Source organism: Ceratotherium simum, chromosome 7 (assembly GCF_057802395.1).
Source record: "Ceratotherium simum simum isolate JZ-2026a chromosome 7, ASM5780239v1, whole genome shotgun sequence".
Taxonomy (NCBI): Eukaryota; Metazoa; Chordata; class Mammalia; order Perissodactyla; family Rhinocerotidae; genus Ceratotherium; species Ceratotherium simum.
The window spans coordinates 67,232,386-67,247,238 of NC_141906.1; the positions used below are offsets into that span (position 1 = coordinate 67,232,386).

Consider the following 14,853-nt stretch of genomic DNA (forward strand, 5'->3'; position numbering starts at 1 on the left):
ATGCTCTTCTCTCTATCTCTCTGGGGATCTTGCTCCAAATTGTCACCCCAAACTCCTCTCCTGAAGGGCTGGAACCAGTAGGGCACATGCTTCATACACAAAGCGCAGCACTGGAAAGAGGGACGATGTCTCCATCAAAAAATCAGCTCCCAAGTCTCAGCCTGGACACTCTCACTCACCCCAGGACCTCTGTGCCCACCCTGCATCCCCCTTCCAGAGCCCAAACTAGAGAAAGGAGATTTAACTGCCATCAGAGGTCGGGAGATTCAGATCCAAACAGTTAGCACACACGCAGGCCCCACCCCCAGCCTCCGGGACACCCCTCCCCTGTGAACCAGGGCACAGTGGCACAGCCCCTACCACTCCAGGCAAGAATGGTATGGCTCATCCATCTAGGCATTGACGGGGGCAGCTCGTGGACGACACTCAACAAGAACTGTGGAACCACCGCTACCGGTCTCCTTTGGTGTCTTCTTTTACGTGAATCAGAAGACCTGGATGTTGAGCCTTTCTGAGCCTCAATTTCCTCCCTCTTTAAGATAGGACAAATCATGTCTACCTCACTGGAGGGGCAAGATAAATAACTGAGGATAAGGATACAATAAGGACAAGTATTATTAATAATATTGATTATTATTAATAATTTGATTGATATTATTAAATAATATTAATAATATTATTGTTGATGATAAGACTAACTATCATTTACATTATAAATAATATATAAAGGTGCCAGGAGAAGGGCGTACTGGGCAGGGCAGTGGGGAGAGAAGGCAGGGGAAAATTGCAGGGCTCGTTGAGGACCACAGGGGTTGGGGCGGGGCTTGAGAGGTGGAAGGAGGCCGGAGCACTGGAGGGAGGGTGGGGATGCATGAGCAAAGGCTCAGCGGGTGCTGGGCACCCATGTGGGACGTGAGGCTGGAGGCGAGGGGGCTGGAGGACGGCGTGACCAGGGAGAGGGTGAGAATCAAGGGTGGGGTCCTGTGGGCTTTGATGCCCCAGCTGCTGGGAAACAGCAGCAAGTCCTCAGGCCCAGCCTGTTGCCTGCACGCTCCAAATTAAATAACTCCAACTCCCCTTTTATTTCCTCTCTGACAGCAACTTATTGCGAAGGCAGCCGCTCCTGACATTCTAATATTCAGAGTCACATCCTGTGGGATAAACCCATCGCTGTTGTCTGAGCCAATGATTTGTACCAAGAGAGGAGGGAGCCTGGAGGGGCCAGGAGAGGCTGGGCCTGGGGCTGGTGGAGGAAAGGGAGAGGAGGAAAAGCACTTGGCCGGGTTCTGCTGGACCAGCCCAGGGCCTCTACCTTGGGCCTCTGACCTGGAGTAGTTGGGGCTGTCTGATCAGCCCTCCCCCGTCTACCTGTTCCCTCAGTAACATTTCTGAGCACTCATTTCATGCCAGGTCTGTGCCAGGCACTGTGAGGGATGGAAGATGTCTAAGCCACAGACTCACCTTCAGGAGGCTCACACCCCACGCTCAGGACGGGCCGGCAGCACCTCCCCAAGCACACAGAAGAGCCCAATGGTTAGAGTGAGGTGCTTTGGAGGCACACGAGCCTGGGTTCACATTTACTCTGCAGCTCACAAGCAGGGTAACCTTGGGAAACTTTCCAACGTCAGTCCCTCCATCTTTAAAATGAGAATAGCAGGTGGTCTCCCTCCTAATGTCATCCTGAAGATTAAATGGAAGAACGATCCCAGCGCCTGGTGCAGAGCAGGTGCTCACGGTGGTTGTGAAAATGATACCCAGGGTAGCAGGAAATGCTGCTAAAAGAGGGGTGCCCGCAGAGTGCTGTGGCCATGTTGGGGAGCACATGCTCCTAGATCATACAGTCCCGGGTTAGCTAGGAGCTTCTCACACCCACACATCCCTCTGCCAGCCTCAGAAACACGGGGGACCCTCCAGGCAGCTCGGTGTACAATGGGCTGCTTCATGGAGCTTCCTGTGCACGCCAGCCGATCATCAGACAGCCCAGCACACGCAGGACAGAGGCAAATGGGGAAGCTGACCTCACTACTGGGGGCGGGTCACCTCCAGGGGAATAGAGACAGGCTGCTGGGTGGAGCTGGGTGGTCTTCAGCTGGAGTATAAGGCAGAATTGTCTCCATGGGACAAGGAGACCAGGCAAGGAACAGTGACAGGGCCCATAAGGCAATTAGGGAAGTGGAGGGGGGCTGCTGCTGCCAACCTGTCGTGTGGCAGGGAGATGCCAGTTCCCTTAAAAGACCAGCAACAGAGAAATCTAGGGGCCGAGCCTGGAGGGGTGGGGCCCAGTCAAGAGGCAGGATGTGGGGGGCAGCGAGGGAGGTGGGGGAGGGAGACCATGTACCCCGAGGACTTGTGGGATGTGTGAATGAACACAGATTTGGGTCAGACTTTCCCAGTTAGCCATGAAAGGGGCAAAAATAATCCTCCACAGGCCTGAAGGGAAGTGCAAAAACCTGGAAGAGAGAAGCTCTGAAAATACCCTGAAGACTTGCTGACTGCTCTGGCCTTTCAAATGCAGGGAGTATGGTAATCTAATAAACACAGCAACAAAGCCTTTGTCACCAAGCTAATTTTATTAGAACAGATCTCAAATGGCTAATTTCCTTTTACTAATGAGCAAATTAGTTGAATCTCTGATCTGCTTTTAAGGCACTTATACTAATAAAACATGAACGACAGTGAAATTTGTTGTGAGATGAGGTGACACATGCACGTGGGTTGAAACGAGTCTCCGAGTGCGGAGGGTTGTTCTAACATGGTCTTGCCCAGACAGGGCTCTGGTCCCTGCAGATCAGCTCACAGCCCAGCCCCACCTGCCAGAGGAATGGTGTCAGAGGGAGACACAGGATGGAGGAGGAAGGAGGAAGGAGGAGGAGGAGGAGGAAGATGGAGGAGGATAGAGGAGGACGAGAAGAAGGAGGGAGGGGACAGAAGAGGAGCACGGAGGAGGGAGATGGAGGAGGAGAAGGAAGATGGAAGAGGAGGATGGAGGGGAATAGAGGGGGAGGGTAGCAGAAGAGGAGGATGGAGGAGGAGGATGGAGGGGAATAGAGGGGAGGATAGCAGAAGAGGAGGATGGAGGAGGATGGAGAAGGAGGCGGAATGAGGGGGAGGATAGCAGAAGAGGAGGATGGAGGAGGAGGATGGGAGAGGAAGGAGGAGGAGGAATACGAGGAGGGAGGAAGGAGATGGAAGATGACGGAGGAGGAGATGGAGGTGGAAGTAAAGGAATATGGAGGAGGAGGAAGAAAAAGGTATCAGGAGGATGGAGGAGGAGGAGGAAGAGAATGGAGGAGGAGCAGGGGGCCCAGTCCAACCCAAAGCGAGCAGTGAGGGGCCAGGATGGGCTCCCAGTGGAGGCTGTACCAGTGGGAGCCCCTTGTTTGGTCGTCAGACCAGGGGAACCTCAGGGAAGCTGGGTGAGGCGTGTGGGGGAACTACCTGTACTGATTTTTAATTAAAATAAAAAGGTTTCAAAAGTCAATCTAAGTATACTCCACACACTGCTAACACGCAGCGGGAAAGGAGGAGGGAAGGACAGTGAGGGTTGTGGGGACGTGGGGTTCGTCCTGTAGGGGACAGAGGACTCGTGCACCTCGGTCTCCTGCTCCTTGGGCTCACACCTGCCCTTCCTCACCTGTGCTTTGCATGGTGACAGGCATTTGACCTTCAGGGGTTAAGGCCTAAGTACCAACCCGGCTCCACTGACCCACACTGCTGACCCAGGGGTCCCATTGTTGGGTTCTGCCTGCTGCCTGGCACCCACTCTGCTTGCTGTCCGTGCAGTTGGAGGCACTGGTGCTCTGTGACAGGCTCTGCCACACCCTCATTGCCCTGCTAGACCTGCATGTCCCTTTCTAGACAGCAGGTGCAGCTCTCATAGAGACTGGTAAGACGGTGAGCATGACCTGCTCCCTCCTCCCTTGGGGCCACTTTGGGGACAGTGGCCAGTGGGTGGGCAGTGCTGGCCTCCCTGGGCTGAGGCCAAGGGTGACACCTACACCCGAGCACTGACAGTGATCTGGGCTCATGCAGCCCTCCCACGGCATCACGGGGTGTGGGCTGCTGCAGGTGGTGCCTGTGTCCAGGGGAGGAGACTGAGGCCGGAGCTTGGACAACTCGCCCAGGGTCCCACCGCTCACTCGTAAGCCCTGCAGTGTGTGGTGCTAGACTTTAGCCTTGACCACTCCAGCCTGTCTAGATTTGGGGACACCTGGACAGGTGATGAGCATCTGTCCTGTAGGCTGGAGCAGGGGCACAGGGGGCTCACCCAGCACAGCCCCCTGTCCCAGGTTCTCTGGACATGCCACCCACTCCATGCCCCAATGCATGCTCCCTGGTGGCTTGGTCCATCTGGGTGTTCTCCAGGACCTCATGTCCCACGAGCTAATGTGTTCCTTCGCTGTGACTGAGCAAAATGAAGCCCCTCCTCCTATTGCCTTGCTCAGAATAGTGAAATCTGGTGTCCCTCCACCTGAGAGATGGTCTCACAAGCATAGAGGCTGCTTGAGGTCAAATACATAGTCCTTTTCCCAAACCCAAACCTTTCCCGATTGGTTGGTGGTGTTTTCTAAGTTGATTCACCAGCCAGAATCAGTTAAGATTTAAGTAGAATGGAATAGATGTGAGAGTTCTTGTTTCCTGTGAAGAGCTGGGTGTTTGCCTGGTCTGTGGAACCTCCTGGAGGCTGGTTCTAGAGACCTCTGGTCCCCAATCCCTGCTCTACCCCCTGCTGTAGGGACATCCCCAGGCAAGTGCACTGTCCAGGGAAGAGCTTAGAGGGCAGGAGCAAGGGAGTGTCCATGGGTGGGAGTGCCCCTGGCAGTTCTTTCAATCTATTATATGCAGTTTCTCAGCTCCCACCTTCAGGATCCCCTGCGGCTGAGATGGTGGAGAATCTAGCTCTGAGGATGGATTTTCTTAAATTCATAAACCATCAAATTAAGCCATTAAAGTATATACCTCAGTGGTTTTTAGAGTATTTATATATAGAGTTGTGCAGCTATCACCATTATTTCCACAACATTTCACTACCCCATAAAGAAATCTCTTACCCTTCAGTAGGTACCCCCATTCCCCACTCCCCCAGCCCCTGTGGACCACTGGACCACTTTCTGTGTCTATGGATCCGGCTATTCCGGACATTTCATATAAATGGAGTCATACAATATGTAGTCTTTTATGTCTGACTTCTTTCACTTAGCATAATGTCCATTCATGTAGTAGCATGTATCAATATTTCATTCCTTTCTACAGTTGAATAATAGTCCATTGCATGTATAGACCACATTTTGTTTATCCATTCATCTGTCCATGGACACTTAGTTTCCACCTTTTTGCTATTGTGAGTAGTTCTTCTATGAATATGCGTGTACAAATATTTCTTTGAGAACCCGTTTTCACTTCTCTTAGGTATATACCTAGGAGTGGAATTGCTGGGTCATATGGTAACTCTACGTTTAACTTTTTGAGGAACTGCCAAACTGTTTTCCACAGCAGCTGCACCATTTTACATTCCCACCAGCAATACAGGAGCGTTCTAATTTCTCCACATCTTCACCAACATTTGTTCTTTTCCATTTTATTGGTAATAGCCATTCCAATGGACGAGAAGTGGTATCTCGTTGTTTTGATTTGCATTTCCCCGAGGGCTAATGCTATTGAGCATCTTTTCATGTACTTGTTGGCCATTTGTATATCACTTTGGAGAAATGTCTATTCAAGTCCTTTGTCCATTTTTTAATTGGGCTATTTGTCTTTTCATTGTTGAGTTACGAGTTCTTTATATATTCTATATACTCGACGCGTTATCAGATAGGCAATTTGCATTCATTTTCATTCATTGTGTGGGTTGCCTTTTCACTTTCTTGATGGTGTCATTTAAGCACAGAAATTTTTAATTTTGATCAAGTCCAGTTTGTTGATTTCTTTCTTCTGTTTCTCGTGCTTTTAGTGTCTCAGATCAAAATTTGATTCCCAGTAAGCCTGCAGGAAGCCCCTCATCAGCAGGCAGCTGCCCTCTCCTTTCCTCAGTGCCAGCCCTGAGCCAGGAGTACACCACACTGCACTGCAGATCAGCAGTTCATCTGAGCCCCTTAGGTCCACCTTCCTGCTCCTCATAAAGCTGTCTGAAGAGAACTTTGTAATCCCGCTATGACAGAATTTCCCAGGTGGCTGGGAAGGTAGCCTGTAAGCGGGAGTGTTAAAAAGTGTGAGTGTGAACCTATGATCCACCAACCCAGGATGTCACCCAACCTGGTTATAGAGTTTTCTCCACTCAGATCAGACAGACTGGGGAGCCACCAAAAGGGAGCAGCCTTGTTTGTTCTCAAAGCTCTTCAGTGCAGTGTAATATTTGGATTTTTTGTCTTGCAGCATGGACATGAAGGAGAATCTGCAGACCCTGCTGCCCTTAGAAAAAGCAGAGATAATAGCCAAATACAATCAGGTGAGGCCCAGGAGGAGGTCACAGCCACTAGGAGCAGATATAGCCCAGGCAGGGACCAGGGCCAGCAGAAGCAGGTGAGACCCAGGGCAGGGTCATAGCCAAGTATGAGCGGTGTGGCCCAGGCGGGAATCATAGTCGAGGACAAGCAGGTGAGACCCAGGCAGGACTCACAGGCGTCAGTAGCAGGGAAGGCCCAAGCAGGGATCATCACCTGTAGGAGCAGGTACATCCCAAGTGGGGATCATAGTCAAGGATGAGCAGGTACAGCCCAGGCGGAGATCATAGGCAGCAAGAACAGATGAGACCCAGGTGGGGATCCTACAGCAGGAGCAGGTATGTCTTAGACAGGATCATAGCCAAGGACGAGCAGGTGAGGCTCAGGTGGGGATCATACAGCAGGAACAGGTATGTCCCTGGTGGGATCATAGCCAAGAAGGAGCAAGTGAGGCCCAAGCAGGATCATAGCCAATATGAGCAGGTATGGCCAAGCAGGGATCATAGCCAAGGTTGAGCACACAGGGCCGACTGGCACAGTCAGCCAGAGCAGGTGAGGCCCAGACGGGGATCACAGACAGCAGGAGCAGGTGAGACCCAGGTAGGGATCATATAGCAGGAGCACGTATGTTCCATGCAGGATCATAGCCAAGGATGAGCAGGTAGGGGCCAGGTGAGGATCATAGACAGTAGAGGCAGGTGAGGCTGCTCCCATTCAGGCAGGCGGGTCCTTGCCTCTCACACTGTGCCCATTGTCAAAGGTTCCTGGGCTCCCTCAGGACGCAGGGGAAGGAGGAGCCATCCTGCTCTGGTATGTCCTCACCATGGTGTCCCCTCTGGGTTTCAGGGATGCCAAGCCGAGGTGCCTAGAGACCCTCCGGAGGATGCTGAGGTCTCACTGTACAAAGTCGCCAACCACCTTGGTTTTCTGCAGTGAGTCATCTAGACATGCCTCCATCTCATCTCAGGGATGGTTTCTGTTTGCAGAAACACCTCTCTGGAGGCAGGACCTGTCTTTCCATCTCAGGGCCTTATCCCCTGGTGCCCACTGTGGGCCGGGGTCTGCACTAGGCTCGAGCTGAGAGACCCAGCATGCAAACTTGAGGAAGTGGGCAGGGAGTGGAGCTGGGCATTGGGCCAGGAGCTTGGGCGTTCAGTGGTGTGGCCTCCATGCCTGCATGGGGGAGGGGGCGATGGTGTCTGCCTCCCATGGTCAGAGGGAGAGTCCAGCCTGGGTGGCTCCACAGGGTGAGGGGCACCTGGCCAAGCCTGTGGGCAGTTGTCCTGCAGGTCTCCAAGTGCTCAAGTGGGCCCCGTTGAGTGGCCATGTGGGGACAGGCATGAGGGCAGTGAGGGCTGTGGCCTCAGGCATTGAGGGGACAGGCAGGTGGAGGATTCCAGCAGGACCTGGCCTCAGAATCTCACGGGAAGGTGACAGAGGTAGGTGGAGTTTGAGGCTGAAGACAACCCGATCCCAGGGTCTGGCGCTGGGAGGAGATTTGGGGTGGAAGGTGGGCCAGGCTGTGGTGGAGGGTGAGAGAAGAGAAGACGGGGGAGATGGGACTGGGGTGACGTGTGTGTGTACCTGGACAGAGCTAGCCTATGGTAGGGCCGAAGGTGCTGGGCTCGTGGGATGGTGGCATCTTCTCTCAGGGAGGACAGCCCAGAACGGGGAGAGGCCCAGCGGGGAAGCAATTCACCTGAGACACCTGTGCCAGGGGCCTGGGTCAGGCCTGAAGGCCTCCACAGTGCTCTCTGAAGACACTGCTCGTCAAAAGTGCAGGCGTGAAGCTGTGGAGGAGGTGCCTATGATCAGGCAGGGGAGGGTGCAGAGCAGACACAGCGGATGACCCGCATCAGCAGGAGGAGGGTGGATGGGGAGGAGGCTGCCCTGGTGTGTGAAGTGTGAAGGTAGAGCGCAGTGGGCTGTGCAGCGATGCTGCAGCAGGAGGGAAGGAGGCTGACAGCCACCACGAGAAGCCAGCTGAGGCTGGAGACGCGGCCTGGGGCCAACCTTGCTGCCTGCAGGGCCCTCAGTCACACTCTTTACCCAGTGGACAAGCAGTTGTTTGGGCCAGTCAGGGGTGGGTCGTGCTCAGAGGTTCTGACAAGATAAGGGGTAAAAGACGGGCCAGAGTGGCTGAAGTGACGGACGAGAGACGGGTGGTGGTAGGACGTGGGAGGCATGCAGGGAGAGCAGGGTGGACGCCAGACGCTCAGACCCTGTGAGGGGCGTGGGGATGTCAGCAGGATGGGCACAGGGTGCACCTTGGCTGCACTGGGCAGTTCTCAGGCCGGCCCAATCCCAGGACAGTGGCAGGTCACCTTCTGGGGGGCTGCTGTCAGGGCACTCCCTGTGCCAGCACTGACCCTTCTCAGGCTCCCACAGAGGGCACTGCCTCCAGCCCGACTGTGGCTGGAGCCCCATAAGCACGTGGCAGCCCCTGCCCTCCCTCTGCCCCATGTTGCTGGCACCCTCCTGGGGTCAGCCCTCCCCTCCAGAGTCTCCTGGGCCAAGACTTGGGGGTTAATAGCGGGGCAGGCCTGGTCCTTCCCTGGCACTCAGCCTGGGGCAGGTCCTCACGGCTCTGCTTCTCTTGCCTTCCAGTGAGAAGGAGCTGCCCGGCCTCAGCACCCAGGAGGTGAAGGTAAGAGCCCGTCCTTGCCGCGCAGGCAGGAGGCAGTCCACTGGTGCAGGGACCGGGGTTCCTGCCACCCCTGACCCCAGAGCTGTCCTGAGGGGGGTTTCACCAAACCCACCTGTCCCAGAACTGCACATGCAGCTCAGGAGTCACTGCCTGCTGGCCGCCAGGACAGCCACCTCAAGGCTGGGACCTGGCTGGAAGCCCTGGTGTCTGTGTGAGAGGATCTGCGCCTTTTCTGGCTCCTTCGAATTTGCTCACATCAGGGCTCCTAAGCATGACTCAACGCTGCACTAAGCGCCACTCCAGGACAGCTGGTAGCTTGGCTAGCACTACCATTTCTCATTTTCTAGCAAAAACTCCAGGAGATTGGGCAAGCAGATAAGTAGGTCAAGATGCTAAAGAAATGGAATAAGTACCAGAGCAACGAGAAGATAGAGAGCTGAGCGCTAGATAGGTGGTATGCTGTCCTGACCCTCAAGGAGGACAGGCCTGGGTCCCCAGGGCAGCCTACAGCTTCCCTGCCCACCCTACAAGGGTCACCTGGCCTGGAGAGAATCTGATGCCAGAGCCGGAGCCACCCCAGGCCCAGGGCCCCATAGGGAAGGATATGTCAGGACCACAGTCCACAATGTCCCTTGAGCCCTTGTCCACTCTTAATTGTGGGAGATAGGGCCCAGTTCTAGGTAAATCCAACCTCTTCTGAGAAACCACAGAGCCCAAAGTTAGAATCTTCCAGATGCTTCACTCTACGTCTCCTCTGCAGTGTCGTCCTGTGGCCTGTTTCACCAGAGCTTTCTTCTATCCTGTAGATGCATCGAAGGGTCTACAAAGGAATCTTTCCACAGATGCAAGATCAGGTTTGGTCTCTCCTATTGGACATTGAGAAACTAAAGGCAGAGAATGAAGGAAAATATGAGGTATGGCCCTTCTACACTGGGCAGAGGCAACGCTAAGAGGCCAGGCCTCATCAGGAGATTGCGGGGAGCCTGGGGGAGTAAGGTGTGTACCATGGAGAGCCTCGCCCATCCTCAGCACTTTCCTGGCACCTCCCCGACTCACAGGCTCTGGGACTCCTGCTGGGAGGGCCTTGCCCCCTCCCTGCTGCCTGGGCCTCAGTTCCCTTCAGTGTGGCCCAGTGCAGACACTGGATCCAGAGATGGAGAGATGCCACCTGGAACCAAACTAAGCCCTCTCAGACACCTGAGCCGGGAACAGAGTCACACAGCAAAGGATAGAAACCAGGGAGAAAAGAGCAAGAAAGCACACTCACAGAAACCACAAAATGAGAAAAGCAAAACCAAACATATGTGAACAACAGATATAAGTTAAGTCAAATAAAAAGACTTAATTGGGACAAGAAACTGGTCTTTTCTCATCCTGCCAGTGAGGACCCTGCACCTGGCCTCATTCCCACTGCTCGGGTCTCCCACTAGGGTCCCCCCCCCCAGGTCACACTGCCCCAGGGAGGGTGCTTTGTGCACACTGGGTGAGTGAAAGGGCATCGATGCACCCAGACCAAGTGGGACCCGCCCAGTGAAGCCTGACACCGGGAAGGGCAGCTGGGAGGGGGTGTGATGGTGGGCACACTTCAACAAGCAGCCCAAGAACAGACCATTTCTTAATGTGGTAAATATACACACACGAGGACAACCATCGATAATGGTGGAACAGCCAGCATCACTCTTAATCGTGAAACCCTCAAAGGGCACCCGTAAAACCGGGGGCAAGAGGAGGGTCTAGTTACCCATTGTGCAGCTTGTTACTGTGGTCCTGCAAATGCAGCTCAGTGCGATGGGACAGGATAAATAAGATATTTAGAGAAGAGGTGGGATCATTTTGGGCTGTGGAATGCTGTCCTGGCAGGAGGGTGAGCCCAGACCCCTCTGCTGCACCACTACAGGGCCAGGCTTGCGAAGGGGCAGCACGTGGACATCTGCACCCCAACCTGGTCCCAAATCCGGGCCCCCAGGCTCCCTGCACAGCTACCCACAAATTCCCCTGTGCTTCTGATAGCCCGAGTCCGTTTCTGAACTGATTACCAGGAACCCAGCCAGATGCCTCTAGAAAAAGATGAAAATCCAGACAAACTGCCCAATAGCTGATGATGCCACGTACGTAGGGACACAAGGGACTCCGCCAAGAGCCAAAAGGCAAAAAGAGAGTTGACTGAAGTAGCGGGTTGTTACTACTTACAGCATACACGGTTATAATTTATATTACACAATGGTGCCACATCAATAATAAAAACCACTGTCTATTTACCAACCACCTAGTAAATATTATAAGAAAAACATTCTATTCACCATGGCAGCAAAATTTTAGAGCAAAAAGAATATCAAAACTGAAATTACAATTTATGTAACAAGTCATGAAAAGCCCCACAAAGCATGCGTTTTATTTTTTAAAGACTGACATTAAAGAACTAAGTATTCAACTTGAAAATTAGAAGAAAAAATTAGCAAAGGAATAACGAAGAGGAAGTTTAAAAATGCAAAATGAAATAGAAAACCAAAAGATGTAGAAAAGATAAATAAAACCCGAAACCGGTCGTTTGGAAAAACCAGTGTTATAGCTAAACTTCTCCCAAGGTTGAATAAAGGAAGGGAGAGAGGATAAAGCGCGGGGCCTTCAGAGAAACGGGGCCCTGGCCACAAGCAGGATGAGGCCTAGAGAATTACAAGGGAAGGTTGTATGCAATTCGATGGGTGTGCATTTGAAAACCGAGGAAGCAGATGATGGCCAAGCAAAATCAGCCCACAAGGAAGAAAAAGAGAACTGAAGGATAACCAAAGAAAAGATGAGAGCACCATCAGTGGAGGGTAGGCTGGGCTGCTCCTGGCTGCAGTGGATGCAATCTTCTATGATGCAGTTCCTCAGCCCAAGGCTTGGACCCAGGGGAAATGGAAAGCTATTTTACAAAGCTGTCAGCCCCAATACTGAAACCTGGTAAAGAGCTCCAGAAAGGAAAACCTATAAATCCATTTCACGTTTGACTATGGAGGTACAATTCTAAATATAATCTTAACAGGTTAGTGAAGTATTAAAAGAGTGATCCCTCATGACCCAGTAGGGTGTGTTCCAGAACCAGCCTGTGGGGACTAAATGTCACATGGATGCATTAAAAGGGAAAAGTCACTTGATGACATCGGTGGATTCCAGAAAGCTAATGAATAAAATCCAGCAGCTATTTCTAAATTGTAAAAAAATCATAAGTAATATAAGAATAGAAATAAACTAAATATTTTCAAAACTATTTAGGAAAAACCAACAGCAAATATCATAAGGGGCCGTGAAATGCTGAAGTCATTTCCCTTAAAATCAGGAAGAAAAAACAGAAATGTCGGCTATCATTCCTGTTATTCAAATTGTTTTGGTAGATCTAACTAATACTGTTAGACAAGAAAATAAAAGAAACAGTTAGATAAAAAAAGAAACAATTATCTTCATTTGCAGGTGATCTGATCATATACTTAGAAAACTCAAGACATTCTACAAAAACCTGTTAATCAGAATTAGTAAACTAATCTAGAAAGCTGGCTGGGTACAAGATAATATGCAAGGTCAAGAGTTTTCCTTTACACGAGCAAAAAAAGCTTTAAAATGGGAAGCATGCAGGGGCTGGCCCGGTGGCATAGTGGTTAAGTTCACACGCTCTGCTTCAGCGGCCTGGGGTTCACGGGTCAGATCCTGGGCATGGACATACACACCACTCATCAAGCCATGCTGTGGCAGCATCCCACAGACAAAATAGAGGAAGATTGGCACAGATGTGAGCTCAGGGACAACCTTCCTCACCAAAATAAAAAGGGAAATAGGAAACACGCATATCAGTTAGGCCTATGTGGAGCCCCAAGGATACTTCTTTGCCTTCATAACCAGGGATCTGAAAGTGGGCTATCAGGGCCGTAGGGCTCCATGCTCCTCCTGGGCAGTTTTAGCGTCGGGGTGATGGAGCCAGAGCTGCAGACAGGCCTCCAGCCCAGGGCAGCCCTCCCTTCCCAGGGCCCTGAGTTGGAGGATGGCCAGGTGAGCTGGTGCCAGATTCATGCTTGGAAAAATAGAACAAGCGAGCTGGTGAAGCTAGGAAGGTGAAGATAGTGAGCCAGCCTCACCTCACCTGTCCGGCTGTAGGACTCAGGAAGGTGTCAAGCAGCAGAGGCCGAGCTGCGCTCCCCGCTTCCCGGAGTCCCCTGAGATGGGCCGGTGCACTGGGAACAGCTTCCCCGGGGGACAAGCTCAGAGCCCAGGTGGGCGCTGTTGTCCTGGACAGGGCCCTGCGCAGGGGAGGGGAGGAGAGGTTGGGGTGGCCTGGACGGTGCCTTGAAGGAGTGGGGGTCTGGTCCTCGGAGGAGCCCACCGACTGACCATCAGCAGTCCCCTCCCCAGGGCTGCTGGGCACAGGCCATGATGTGGGCATCACAGGCTTGGTGGGTACTTGTGACCCTCCCTAGTTTCAGAAACAAGCGAAAGAATTAGATTTCTGCGGGAAAAACTCACGTTCCAGCCAGCAGCACGTTCCAGCTCCATTTCTGATGGCAGTTGGTGGCAGTTAGTGTTCTGAATCTCTGATGCGGGCTCCTCCTCCTTGGTTCCGCCCACAGAACATGAAGGAGCAGGTCAAGCTTTTCTCTCCGGAAATAAAGCAGATCGACCCCGAGGAGAACTATACCTTCCGAAACCATATTATGTTTCGGGCCCCCTGGGCATGGAGCGAGTGTCCCTGGTGCCCAGGCCTCTCTTCACCTCTCCCAGCATTGAGATGCTCCCTAAAGAGGATGGGCTGGCCCCTCCCTGGCCCAGTCACCCAGCATGAGCAGCCCAGACCCTGGCCCAACCAGGCTGTCCCTGAGGCATGGAAGCGGCAGCATGAAGGAACTCCACAGCTACAAATCACTCTCTGGGGCCCCGGAGACTCTGGGTCTGGCCTGCCTGCCCCAGCCGAGGACAGCTCTCGGGATTGGCTGCAGCCATGGTGATGGAATTCCCTCCCCAACCGCCCAGTGAGCCGTGAGGCAGCAGGCAGTTGGCCCCCAGACATCAGCTTTGAGCCAGGACACCGGGTCCCTTTCCCTTTGACACTTGCCTGGGCCACCCCTAAGGGCCACACAACAGGCCCAGCCCTGCAGCCCACTGGGACCCCAGTGACAGGCCCTGCCCAGCCGGCTGAAGATGGAGCCATAGGGTCCAGGGCACCCCTCCAGCCCTGTGGCACCTGCAGCCCATGCCCATCTTGGGGCAGTGACTGGCATGGCCAAGACGGAGCCAGGGCAGCACTGGCCAAGCTGCCTTGAGGCCCCCCACATCCCTGCCACCCCATGACCTCCGTGTCCACAGGGAATCTGGACACTAGGGGTCCTCCAGAGGGGAGGGTGATCACGAGCGAGGTAATCCAGAGGCCTCAGCCAGCTGGCAGGATGCCCTGAGAGTCTTCACACTGGCCTTCCTGGCAGATGGTCCCCCTCTCACAGGGCACAAGTCCCTGACCCAGAAGGGCCTGGCCTGAACCCAGTCACTGGGAGAGCAGAGGCACCATGAATACCCCTGCAGCTAGGATGCGGACTGAGGGGACCGAGGCCCCTGTGGCCCTGGCCAGCCCTGGATTCTGGCCTAAGGGAGGGTGAGCCCTGTTGGAGCAGTATGCGGCCACCTGAGCCTGGGCATGCTCCACATGCCACGTCAGTGAACTGAGGCAGCTCTGGAAGCAACAGGCCAGCCCAGCAAGGGGGTGGCAGGGAAAGGAGGGCCAGCCCCACCTTCGTGCACACAAGG

General features: G+C 53.4%; 1 protein-coding gene across 1 annotated transcript; it reads left to right on the forward strand.

The window, feature by feature from the left end:
- The first annotated feature begins 6,373 nt into the window (after positions 1 to 6,373).
- LOC147916694 (USP6 N-terminal-like protein) lies at positions 6,374 to 14,434 on the forward strand. The gene is made up of 6 exons (XM_087434087.1): positions 6,374 to 6,445; positions 7,287 to 7,372; positions 9,048 to 9,087; positions 9,894 to 10,001; positions 13,686 to 13,807; positions 14,419 to 14,434. Exons 1-6 carry the CDS (start codon positions 6,374 to 6,376, stop codon positions 14,432 to 14,434), a joined length of 444 nt encoding a protein of 147 aa, XP_087290213.1.
- Positions 14,435 to 14,853: the final 419 nt, after the last annotated feature.